Consider the following 12993-nt stretch of genomic DNA (forward strand, 5'->3'; position numbering starts at 1 on the left):
TGGGCATTGGAAATACTGCACAGAATGACAGAAAAAAAAACCCAACAAAACCCTGCCCTCTGGAGCCTACATTCTATAAGGAGAGACAGACAGCAAATAAATAAGAATAAATATATACAGACTATCAATAGTGATAATTGCTATGGAGAAAAATAATGCAGCGAAGTGGGTATGGAAGCCTGGAGATGAGGCTACAGTTTTAAATAGGATGGTCAGGGAAGAAAGACTTCACTGAGAAGGTGACATCAGAAGCAGGTCTCAGGGAAAAGCATTCCAGGCAGAGGGAACAGCATATGCCATGCTTTACAGTGAGAACATACTCGCTGTGGTGAGGGAATAGCAAAGAGGCCAAGAAGAGGGGTGAGCAAGGGGAAGAAAGGAAGGAGATAAGGTGAGGGAGGTGGGAGAGAGGACAGACAGCTTAGGCCAGTGTAAGGCCTTTGGCTCCTACTCTGAGTGCGATGGGAGCCATTGGAAGGTTTGGGTGGAGGAGTGCCTTGGCTGACTGGAGCCCTCCAGCTGCCATATTGTGAGCAACGGTGGATGCAGGGATACGAGGCAAAGGGAGTGCTGGCTTGAACCTGAGCCGTCGCAATGGAGATGGTGAGAAATGGTCAGACTGTGGGCTTATTTTGAAAGCAGGGCCCGTAGGATTTGGTGACAGATTGGATGTGGAGCATAAGAGAAAGAGGGGTTAATGGTGACCTCAAAGGTTTTTGGCCAGAGTAGCAGGAAGGATGGAGTTGCCATTTACTGAATATCGGGAAGTTGGTTGTGTGTGGTAAGTAAGGAATTTGGTGCAAAGCAGGCTGTCTGAGGCTGGGATGGGAGGTTCAGGCTGCAAATAAAATTTGAGAGCGTTCTCAGATCAGGCCTTCAACAGAGCCTGAAACAGGGATCCAGATGCATGTGGTTTCTTGTGGGGGTACATTCAGAAGAAACTTGTGAAGGCCTCCATCAATCCGTTAGTTATCGACTGTCCCATAGGGGGAAGGGGTGTACCTTTGAAGGCAAGTAGCTCGGTCGGCTGAGGGCAGTTCTCTGGAAGAAGGACTGTGACCACCGGGAGTGGATAGGGGCCGGGGGTGCGGATGTGGGTCTTGGCTCTGTGAAGGGTGTCTGGGAGGAACACCAACCCTCGCCCCCTGCTGAATCATCAGCACGTACATGGTATATAAACCCAGGAGCCTGGATGGGGTCACCTAGACTGCATGCATGTATTAAGAAATGAGAAAAGGGCCGAGGACAGAGCTCTGAGGCTCTCTGGGAAATGAGAAACTTGCCAAAGAGACTGAGAAGGAGCCACCTTTGAGATTGGAGAAACCCAGGAAAGTGGTGTTTTGGAATCTGAGTTTTCTTTTTTCAACCTTATTCCCTCCTCCAATAAGCCGCTTAGTCGAGTTGGGACTCTCTGGGGATGGAGGCTGGAGGAGGCTGGCTCAGCATTTGAGAGACAGGACTTTTCTTACAGTGGCATGGAGTGAAGGGAGCTAGAATTTGGGGTCTTTAATGTAATGGTGAATAATTGGAGGTGGAAAACTCCTATATTTTCCCCTACCCCCCATCTCGCTACTCCAAGCTCTGGGAACACAGATGGGCCCTTCTGTTCCTCCTTCTGCACTATTCTGCTTCCCTCATCCCTTTCTCCTAAGAGCACTTCCTCCTTTACCTGCACAAGAATCCTCCTGCCAGGTCCTTCTCCTGGGGCACTCAACTCAAGACAATAAGCTGCTACTTACTCTCTTTGGCTGGACTTGGCCTGCCTACAGAGCCTACACTCCCAGGGGCTGTGTGGCCAAGGAGTCCGTGTGACTGGCATTGTGATGGCCACACTGGTGTCCCCAGCAGCCTCCAGTCAGGGCACCCTCCAGCTCAGCAACGAGTCAGATGCTACTGCCTTCCGCCCCTCGAACACTGGGTCCTCCTTCTTCCCTCGCCCTGCCCTCCACTCCACCAGAGAAACTTCCTTTTGAAGCCAGTGGGGAGGAGAGTCATAGGGCAGGACTCTAAAGTAGAGGGGGCCCCAGTGAGTGGATGCCCTGCCCCAGGATGCCTGGAAGCCAGTTGCACCTGGCAACTCCCGGGGGACCTCTTGGCTGCAGCTGTCCTTCCCAGCTGTGCGAGAACAGCCGAGGACACCACCACGGGGACCAGCTGGGTGGGGTGGTCTCACCCACTCCACCTCTGTGTGCCCTGCAGAGCTTCCATTTTGTCCTCTTCCTTGAGCCTGGGCTGAGCTGAGCTCTTTGTGGATGATGTTCTTCCACACAGGGTTGAGTGGTGGTGGTGGTGGCAGGGGTCCTCATTCACTCTCTGAACTTGGCCCCTCTTTATGGGGGGTTGAAAAGCACCTCCACCCCCATCCTAGCAGTAACCCTGAGGAAGAAGCCCTGGGAGCAGGCTGGTCGGCATTGTCAGCACTTTGCTTTGACTGAAGGCTGTGGAACCCGGTTCCTGATCTTTTTATTCCAAAGGAAACCAAACCAATCTTAAAAAAAAAAAGAAAAAGAGGTGGGCCGATTCCTCCACACCTACCATGAAACCCAGTACTCAGGCTGCACTCAGCGACCTCAACCCAGCACCTCCCTGAGCGTGTTTCTTGGAAGAGCCTAGAAGATTCCTGGATTGAGACTGCATGGGTTCAGCATGAGTTGCGCCTGTCTTTTGAAAAAACAAACACATTTGTTAAGCTTTGTGGGAGTTTCCAGACCCAGGCTTGCTTATCCTCCAACCCATCTGCATGGAGCCCAGCTGGGAGGCACGGGGACGGGGTGATCTGTCCAGCCACCTTGTCCCCTGGGCAGCCCAGGGAGGGGGCACCCACTGTGGCCCCATTAATGTTCAGTCTCTACACTAGTGGTGGAAGCGGGTTTAAAAGGGACTAATTGAAATGTCTCACACACCAACATGTTCAGTGTGCTGGGACCTCTGAATTTGGAGCCTTTCTAATGAGGGCCACTAACCTGTTGTGCGCACCTCTGGGAACCGGGAGAGCCACGGGGTCCGTTGGCCACGAAGGCCGCCTTGGGAAATGCTGCTTTTAGGAGTTCTTACTAAGGGAATTTTCAGAGCACAAACATTTTATTGAACCAAACTCAGTGGCAAACAAAAAATGATCTGTTCGATTGTCAATGGGGAAGGGTTTATTATGACTGCTGGTGGGATAAACAGCCGCCGGTTCCCGCCAACATTTATGGAAATAATGTTTTTAAGTTTTGAATGTGAGCTGTAAACCTAAGCTACTTCAGTTTTTTTTTTTTTTTTAATTCAATACTGAAACCATGGGGGAAAGGTGGGTTGGTGCCAGAGAAAACATTCTCATTTAATAGTGTTTGCACATGGAACTGCAACCCAGTTTGTAGCGAGGCCCTGAGAAAAACCCACAACTAATCCTTCATCACAGCTGTCTGCGCTCTTGATCATCTGCCATCCCCCGAACAGCGACTTCTTTTTTCTGGTGACTGCAGGCTTGAATGACCTAGTGTGGAGAGTTTCAACTATATACAAGGGGGGAAAAAGGGAAAGGAACCTCAAATAAGCCTCAGCCAAAGGTTTTGTGCATAGGACTTCCTGTGCCTGCAGCCAGGGTTAGGGCCGTTCCCCACCCCGTCCGTCCCCGTAGCGTGTCCCCGACAGGGAAGACACCGGGGCAGCCCAGCTTCGCCTTGACTGACCCACTCCTGTCCTTGAAACCAGTCAGGAGCGCTGTGGTTTGTGCCCCACGGTAGGGCCCTTCTCCCCCTGGGGCAGGTGTGGGAGCAGCCTGACCCCAGCCCCTCTCACTGCCCACTCTGGTGCCTCCCCGCAAATACCTGGCTTTGGTGGCTTGTTGAATGAACAGGTTGGCTCACTATTCTCTTGGAGCTGCTAGGGTAAGATACTGGTGCCTCATTTTATAAGAAAATAAGAAGGAAGTAAGCAATTTGGCCAACAGATACAAGATGGACGGGTTTTCAGGCCTACTTGAAGGTGGCAATCGGGAGGCCAGACTATGAACATTGTTGCCAGTGTCTCTCCCCTCCCTTCCCTTGGCCAGGGCCATATGTGCAATCCCATTCTTACAGGAAATTAGAACTTGGAAAGTCATTGAAAACAAAGATTTTTTTTTTAAGGAAAATCACATTAAATGTTTTATTTTGCTTATGTTCTACTGTTTATCTGCTGGGTGGGACTGAGCCACACCCCGTCATTCGAGGATGTGTGTTGTAATGAGCTCTGTTTTCTCAGGTCCCTGAGATTTCTGACGGTCGTCTAGCAAAGCAGAACCCTTACCCCAAGGACTCTGGGATCCTACTCAGCGGAGGGGATCCTTGCTAGCCTCGCGGGCCGAGGGCCTTTTCAGGAGACAGGGACTCATTCCTCTTCCCAGGAAGGTTCTCTTTTCGAGGAAATCTAAACATTTGGGATCCAGGGCTTGCTTTTGATCTAAAGAGCTGGTCCCTTGCTGCCAACATCGGAGAAGTGATAAAATATGTACTGTTTCAAACAAGGACCAAAACACCTTCAGGTATGACTGCTAACAGCTTCCATGCTTCGTGCATGTCAGTAAAGGGCAAGGAAGGAGACAAAGAGCGGAGGAAGCAGGTGCAAAGAGTGAGGGACCAGACGGGACAGTAGCGGAGACAGGGCATGGAGTGTTCAAACAGTAGCCGTGTGAAGGAGGGCGGTTGGGGGGGGGGGGGGGACACAGGCGTTTTGTTGGAGTCAGCCCAAAAATCCACAAGATACAGGGGAGAAGTATGGATTGAGGAGGAGGGGAGATGCAGGGAACCAGAGCTTGGGAAGGCTTGTGTGGGATGGAAGGCTCTGAAGTGGGGTGTGAGGGAAACCAGCCTTAGGCTGATCGCATGGGAGGTCAGGAGCACGAGTGATACCAAGGGTAGGCCCCGCTGCAGGCAGGGAGGCAGGCCTCAGGTATGCCCGTGCCCGTCCGAGCTGCAGGCTGCCCTGGCCGTGATGAGGTGGGTCTGACTCCTGGGGAGGAACTCCCATCAGGCCGAAGGCAATCCTCTGGAGGAGAAGGCATTTTTGAGCATTTTAGCAGCCAACATTCAGGGCAGCTGGAGGATGGGTTCACCTGCAGAGTGAAGGGGATCTGGGCGGGGCACAACAGTGTCCGTGACACTGAGGAACCTGGGAGGCATGCCTGGCCTCCTGGAGGTTGCAGAAGTAAAAGGGGACATAAGGCAGATGGGATTGATGCTGATGTTCTCTGAGCTGCATCTCTCCATTTGTCTCTCCAGATCTCTTTCTCAGCCTGCACTGCACCCCAGGGGCCTGACCCTTATGGTTGACATTGCCTGGGCTCCCTCACCCTCTGACTTCGGGTTGCCACTGGGACGTGCTGCCAAGATTGCAGGGTGAACCCTGCTTCCTTCAGGCCACCATTGGACAGCGGGGCTGTGCTCTCCTTGAGGCTAGAGGTTTTGTCCCGAAGAGCCGTTCCTGTCACTGAGCTCTCCTCCGGTCCCCTAAGAGCCCTCCAGCACCCCTGGATGTTTCTGTTAACCCTGCCCACGCTTTTATGACTGGTCTCTACATCTAACTCTCTTGAATCATCCCTCCGAGTGTCCAGTCAGGAGAAGGAGGGCAATCAGCCCTGGGCTCTCAGCCCTGCACGCCCCTGCACACCCATCAGCTACGCACCCTGTTAAATGCGGAGTCTGAGTCAGCGGGTCTGGGGTGGGCCTGGGATTCTGCATTTCTAGCAAGCTTCCAAGTGGTGCCTGTGCTGCTGGCCTGGGAACCACAGTGAGCCCTGATCCTGGGCTTCGTCGTAGTGAAGGGCCGGGTCTCCGGGTGAGGTGAGGAAGAGGAAGGGAGGCAGGAGGAGGGGCGGGGCTGTGCAGATGTCCCTGAAATCCTGCTGCAAGAGGTAACAAGGCAGAGACTCCAAGAGGGTGGTCTTAGAGCAAATATGAAGACATGATTTTCGGGTTTTAAACCATCATGATGTAACCCAGATATGAAATACATTTGGCAACCGTTTAGGGGAAATAATTATTTATTTTAAAGATCTCAGAAGCTTTGTGTTGATGGACCATCTGACCCTCAATTTTCATGAACACGTCTCAAGACATGCATGATGACATAATTTAGATTTACAAATGTTTTCATCATTCCCTTTCCATATGCATTTTTAGATCCTGTAACATTAATTTATTTTTTTTTAAAGATTTTATTTATTTGACAGAGAGATAGTGAGAGCAGGAACACAAGCAGGGGGAGTGGGAGAGGGAGAAGCAGGCTCCCCGCTGAGCAAGGAGCCCGACATGGGGCTCGATCCCAGGACCCTGGAATCATGACCTGAGCCGAAGGCAGACGCCTAACGACTGAGCCACCCAGGTGCCCCTGTAACATTAATTTAGATGACAGCAAATCAATAAAAACTTAAAAACTGATGTGTTGGGTTTGTTTTCATGTAGTTCATATCTATAAAATAATATATTTGCATGTATTAATGTATCTGTAATAAATTTATTAATACATTCGTATTACCATTACCTATTTTTGTGTTGGTATTAAGTCAGTGTTCTTGGGTTATTACATAATAATAGTCAAATAACACAATCCCAATGTTGAGATGGGGGTTATTTTATATAGTTAACAATAGAAAAGTTATCTTGTCATAGATTAGAAAAGAATCTAATTTATAAATATATACAGTCTCTGGCGTCTATTCTGTCGTGTTTTGCTTTGGCTACATGCAGAAAGTATTTCAGTTCTATTCTAGATCTCACCTGACACAGAGGTGTCCCATCCCATAGCTTCCGGCCTTCATTTCACCCAGTAATGGGGACTAGCGTCTTTGATTTTGCTGCATTGCCTTTAGAGCTACTTAGCCAGTTATTTTTCCAAAGCTTGCACCGGAAAGAGGTGGCAGGGTGGAAAACATGTTATGCAAATTCCTTTTTCCTTAGGTCAAGGACCACCACCAACTGTTCAGTTGTAACGATCAGGATTTCTCTCATGCCCCATAAAAGCACGTAGACACTTAGGGTCCCAAAATCAATGTCCAGGCTTCACCACTTTTTACCACTGAAGACTGTTTCTAAGAAGGTGACTCACACTGTAAAAATATAACGTGTTTCGTTTCCGTGCGGATGCGCAGGAGCCCACCGGCGATGGCGGGGTCGGACGCTGCCCCCCGGGCCCGCGGCCACGCGGCCTTCCGGGCGAGGCAAGCCGTGGGTGTTCCTCACCGTCCGAGCCGCCAGAGCCTCCGCCGGCTCAAAGCTCACAATTCACACGACAGAGCAACGGTTCTCAAACTTGAGTGTGCTTCAGAATCACCTGGAGGGCTCCTCACAGCGCAGCTGGCTCAGCCCCGCCCCCACGCTTCGGCTGCCTGCTGAGCGGACGCAGCCCGTCTGGGGGCCGTGCTCCGAGAACCACTGCCGTAAACGTGCTGAGCCATCCTAAGGTGACCCAGGTACCAGGAAATGGGTTGCTCAATAGCCAGGAGGAGTCCATCCTGGGCTCATGATGTTTCCATGGAGCTCCCAATTGCCACAACAGAGTACAGAGGAGGTCAGCACAGAGCATTTCGTATTCCTTTTTAATTCCTCTGCTTTCCCACTGAATAGGTACCCATACTTGATATCCTAGTCCTCTTAAAACATTGTTTTCCTCCCGTGTCATTCCCTCTGACTTGGGTTCAGAGAAATGGTTAATCCTGAGAGAGGAAACCAAGAACTGAGTTTTGTTAGTTCAGCGAAAAATTCTAGGACATTCCTAGGCACAGGCTGGTCAAGGACAACTAGGCCACTGCTTCCAAGAAGAAATGATGCTTACTGGTACAAAACTAACCGTTTTTAAATTTTTTTCTTTTATTTTTAAAAAGATTTATTTATTCATTTGGGAGAGAGAGAGCATGTGCTTATTTATTCATGTGAGAGGGAGAGAGAGAAAAATCATCAAGCAGATCCCCTGCTGAGCACGGAACCCAATGTAGGGCTCGATCCCAGGACCCAGAGATCATGACCTGAGCTGAAATCAAGAGTCAGACGCTTAACCGACAGAGCCACCCAGGTGTTCCCAAAACTAATCACGTGTTTTTTAAAAAAACAATGGTCTGTCCTACAAAATGGAGGGAACAAAGGTGGATGTGTCTTGCTACTCCTCACCTCCCTCCCCACCCCAACAAAGCATCAGTCCTAAATTCTCTCGGATTTCTTTTTTTTTTTCCTCCCTCCAATTTCAACAAAAAATTAAAAAGAAACCAAAAGCTTCTAGACTATGTCCTGGTTCTTGGCTCATTTGCCTTCACAATGTCACAACATTAAAAGGAAATAACCCATTACTTTTCTATGTCCCACCCCCAACAATTAAATATCTCTATCCTAAATAACACTGCTCTCAAGTGCTCAGTTTATCACACTTTTTCTAAAAATTTCAGGTCATGGAGTTATTAATTTTTTTTTCTTAAAACAAGGGAATGGAGACAAGAGTATGATGAAGTGAGAGGTGAGTTTTGACCTCATACTGGAATTAGGGCCTGAGCACAGGTCTGAGATCAGCGCAGTACATTCCAGGGTGGTTGGTTAAGGAGATACCGATGCATATGATGATGCCACCAGAGCCTTCTTGTCCTACCAGGTGCCTCCAGAGGGACTTCTCGGCCTATAGAACAAAGACCCGAGAAAAAGAGAGACGAGCCCTACTCCACCTGTTTCATGCTCTAGTGAATTATCAGTGTTTATTAATGAGACGTGGCAGTTTCTTTTCCTCCTAAGTGGCTTCGGGAGAGCCAGCTCTGAAGGTGGCTAGACCTTCTCCATTTCAATCTGCTGGTGGTAGTGCCGCGCCTGCCGCTGCCCAGCATTCAGCTTGTACACGGAGCTCTTGTGCTGGCACTTACGGTGGCCCCACACCGCCCCCACGCCTGCCAGGAGCACCAGCAGACACAGGACGGTGACAGTGGTGGCAATGACAGGGCCTCCGCTGAGGCCGGGACACCCATCCCCTATACACGGCTCCACACTTGGAAGAAGCTCCTCACCTGCACCTGGGCCAGGGCTTTCCTGTCCCAAGAATTCCTCAGACAGCAGGTATGGGAAACTATCCTGGACCTCAGTAGCAATGGTTTCCCCTGGAGTCTGGCTGGCCGCCATGATAGTTGAGGGAATGCGATTCGGCATCTGCTGGACAGCAGTTGTCACTGTCCCCAGGGTAGAGCTGGTGAGTTCATAGGGTAGGGTGGCCATGGGAGATGTCTCTGTGGCAAAGCTCCAGGGAACAGTTGACTGGTACCTGGTCAAGTCACCATCTCCCTTGCTCGGACTCTCAGTTTCAGACACATTCATTGGTCTGAGAGCCAAAGCTTCTACGTCTGGTGTTTGAGAGGGAAGAACTGAACTATGGGTCATGTCGTCACTTGGTGTGAGGGTGGTACTCCCGGGCTTCTTAACTTCTACAGGAATGGGCTGATTAGGAGTAACGGGAACCCTCTCTTCCAGCCCTACTGACCCAGCTCCCTTGTCCCCATCTTCCTCCTCTTCCTCCTCTTCTGCCTCTATCTTCCTCCAAGCCCCATCGGTCACAGGGTAGCCATCTAACCAGGACTCATCACTGCTGCTCACCATTGGGTCCCCTGTCTTGCTGTCAGTCCTACCTAAGAATGGCCCCAAAGGACCACGAGTGCTGCTATAGATCACCTCGGCTTCAGGTTCACCTGGAGCTGGTGTTGGGCTACTATGGCTGTCTCTAGCTGGAAACTGCTTTTTGGTGCCATCATCCATCTCCTTCTCCAGCTCAGGCTTGTGGAAGTTCTCAGCAGGAAACCAGAACAAGTACTTCTGGTTTAGCTGGGATCCTGGCAGGTCTGTGGGGACACTGCTTCCCATGATGGACAAGCCTGTAGTTGGCACAAAGGCTGTATCCTGGGCTATGTTTTCTCTCCCCACAGAAATGGAGACCAGACGGTCCTGTCTTGGAGCCTCCTCAGAGGCCTCTCCCGGACCTCTGTCCTCCTCTGCCTCTGTCCGGGAGTCCTCCATGAGCTCTCTGAATGACACGGATCTGTCATCCGGGAAATTATCCTCATAGTCAATATGTGCCTCAGCTGCATCTGGAAGGGGAGAAAGAAAAACCCCATTAGGTCCAAGGTCACAGAGCCAGCAGCGTAGAACACAAGAAAAGGAAATAAAAAGCATAAGGACTGGAACAGATGAAATAAAGCTGTCATTCACAGATGATATGACTGTGTATCACAGACAAATCCAAAGAATCTACATATAAACTGTTACAATTAATATATGGGTTTATCAAGGACACTGGGTCTATTGTCAATGTAAAATATCAACTGTATTTCTATATACCAGCAATATACAGAAACAAAAATTTTAAAAGACACCATTTGCCATAGCATTAAAAAAATCAAACACCTAGGAATAAAGCTAACAAAAGATGTGCAAGATTTCAACATGGAGTGGTACGGAATATTGCCAAGCAAAATTAAAGACCTCACTAAATGAAGGGATATACCATGATCATGTAATGGAAGGCTCAGAATTGTTAAGCTGTCAACTCTGTCCAAATTGATCTATACAGATTTAATACAACCCTAATAAAAATCTCAGGCATTGACAAGCTGATGCAAAAATTTATGGAAATGCAAAGAACCAAGAAAATTTCTTGAAATCTACAAAATTTCAAGATTTACTCTAAAACTGGAGTACTTTTTAAAACTGTGATATTGGTGGGGCGCCTGGGTGGCTCAGTCATTAAGCGTCTGCCTTCGGCTCAGGTCATGATCCCAGGATCCTGGGATCGAGCCCCACATCGGGCTCCCTGCTCAGCAGGAAGCCTGCTTCTCCCTCTCCCACTCCCCCTGCTTGTGTTCCCTCTCTCACTGTGTCCCTCTCTGTCAAATAAATAAATAAAATCTTAAAAAAAAAAAAAGACTGTGGTATTGGCACAAGGATTGTGGATAACTGGATTACATTAACTATAGGAACTTGTGTTTATCAAAAGCCACCATGAAGGGAGTTAAAATGCAAGCCACAGACTTGAAGATATTTGTGACACATACTATCTCCAAAGGAGTCCTATCCAGAATTCATAAGGAACTCCTACAAATCAATACTAAATAGGCAGACAAGCCATAGAAAAGTTGGCAAAGATACTTGAATTGGCACATCACAAAAAAGACATCTAAGTAGTCATTAAACATGTGGACAGGTGCTCAACCTCACTAGTAATAGAGATATGCTAATTACAGCCATAAAAATATGCCATTCCATAGCACCACAATGGCTAAAAGTAAGCAGACTGACAATATCTAGTGTAAACTGATGGTATCTAGTGTTTGGGCACCAAAGGACATGCACATGAATGTTCATAACAGCCAAAACCTGGAAACGATTCAAATGTCCCTAAACCACAGAGCTGATATAAACCATAGCATATTTGTACAAGGAAAATCTGTACATCAATGAAAATGAACCAACTATTACTTCTGAAGGACATAGATGAATCTCACAGCCATAATGTTGAGGAAAAGAAGCCAGACACAAAAGAACACACTTTGTGTGATTCTATTTACATAAAGTGCAAAAATAGGCAAAGCTAATCTATGATGTTAAAAGTCAGGTTGGTGGATGGAGAGAAGGGGTGATGACTAAGTCTGGGGACAAGCATGGCTTTGGGGATCCTGGCAACATTCTACTTGACCTGTGTGGTGGCTAATTTCTTTGTTTCTTTTCTGATAATTAATTGATCTGTCCCCTTACGATATGTATGTATGTTAAGTAAAAACATATCTTTTAAAAATTCTGATTTGCTCTTTGCTTGAGGCCATGCTGTGAAATATTCTAAATCCAGCCAAGTAAGAATGAACAAAGGGCCCCGCAGTTAGGAGACCAGAATGTAAGGATAGCAGGTCAGGAAGGCTCAAGGAGCTGTGTCCTCAGAAGACAGCAGCCCACTGGGCTTTCCCCATTCTCAGTGGTCTTTGAAAGTCAAGTCCTACTGGAAGTCATACTTAGTTATTAAAACAGAAAGGCCCCCTAGGACATTGCAATGTAATAAGAAGTATATGTTTAGTCTTTGCCCCCGGTTCCTGGCACAGAGCTCCTAAAACCCTTGGAATTACCTAAGCAATGGGGGTGATAAGAACATCTTTTGTTACTCATAACAAGCTCCTTTCAGCCTTACCTGAATTTATGCTAATGAGGTGACCCCTAGATGGCTTCTGGATGGTGGCTGGTTGCCAGAGGAACCAACCAAGTGATCAGAGGGTTGGAACTTGTAGCCCCAGCCCCTGACCTGTGAGGAGGGGGAAGGGGGCTGCAGGTGGAGTCCATCATCAATGGCCATGATTGAATCAATCATGCCTAAATAATGAAACCTCCATAAACCCCCGGAACTACAGGGTGCAAAGAGCTTCTAGGTTGGTGAATGCATCCACGTGCTGGGAGGGTAGCTCACCCCAATTTCACGGGGACAGAAGCTCCTGTACTCGGGATCCTTCTAGACCTTGCCCTTTATATCTCTACATCTGGTTGTTCATCTGTATTCTTTATAATATCCTCTATAATAATTGGTAAATGTAAGTAAAGTGCTTTCCTGAGTTCTGTGAGCCTTTCTAGCAAATTACTGAGGCTGAGAGGATGGTCATGAGAATCCTCAATTTATAGCTAGTTGGTCAGAAATACAGGAGGCTCAGGACGGAGGATTGGCATAATTGGTTGTTGGTGTGAGAAGTGTTCTGTGGGAAGAAATAGATCTTAGTAGTCTTCCCCCACTTCAGTTTGCAACTCGGAAAGCACAAATGCAAAGAGCTCCAGAACCAAGGTCTAGATAGAGTGCTGAGATGTCATGTGGTGAATTCCTGGGCTCTGAAACTGGATTAAAGGACATTTGGCTTATTTCTTACAAGACTCCTTATTTTGCTTCCTTAATGCGAGTTATAAATAAATTTAAAAGTCCTTTCTGATCTGCTCCTAAAATTTAAGTGCATTCACTTTATTTGTGTCTTCAAAAATGCAAAGG

General features: G+C 48.2%; 1 protein-coding gene across 2 annotated transcripts in view; it reads right to left on the reverse strand.

Annotated features, from left to right (window-relative positions):
• Positions 1 to 7913: 7913 nt before the first annotated feature.
• Positions 7914 to 12993, reverse strand: part of SUSD5 (sushi domain containing 5) — a 58913-nt gene continuing 53833 nt past the window's right edge. For both annotated transcript variants that reach the window (XM_036085780.2, XM_036085779.2), the window contains one exon: positions 7914 to 10069. In XM_036085780.2, coding sequence (XP_035941673.1) covers positions 8766 to 10069 — 1304 coding nt within the window. In that variant the 3' untranslated portion in view covers positions 7914 to 8765. The remainder of the gene's footprint in view (positions 10070 to 12993) is intronic.

This window comes from Halichoerus grypus, chromosome 1 (assembly GCF_964656455.1).
Source record: "Halichoerus grypus chromosome 1, mHalGry1.hap1.1, whole genome shotgun sequence".
Classification (NCBI taxonomy): Eukaryota; Metazoa; Chordata; class Mammalia; order Carnivora; family Phocidae; genus Halichoerus; species Halichoerus grypus.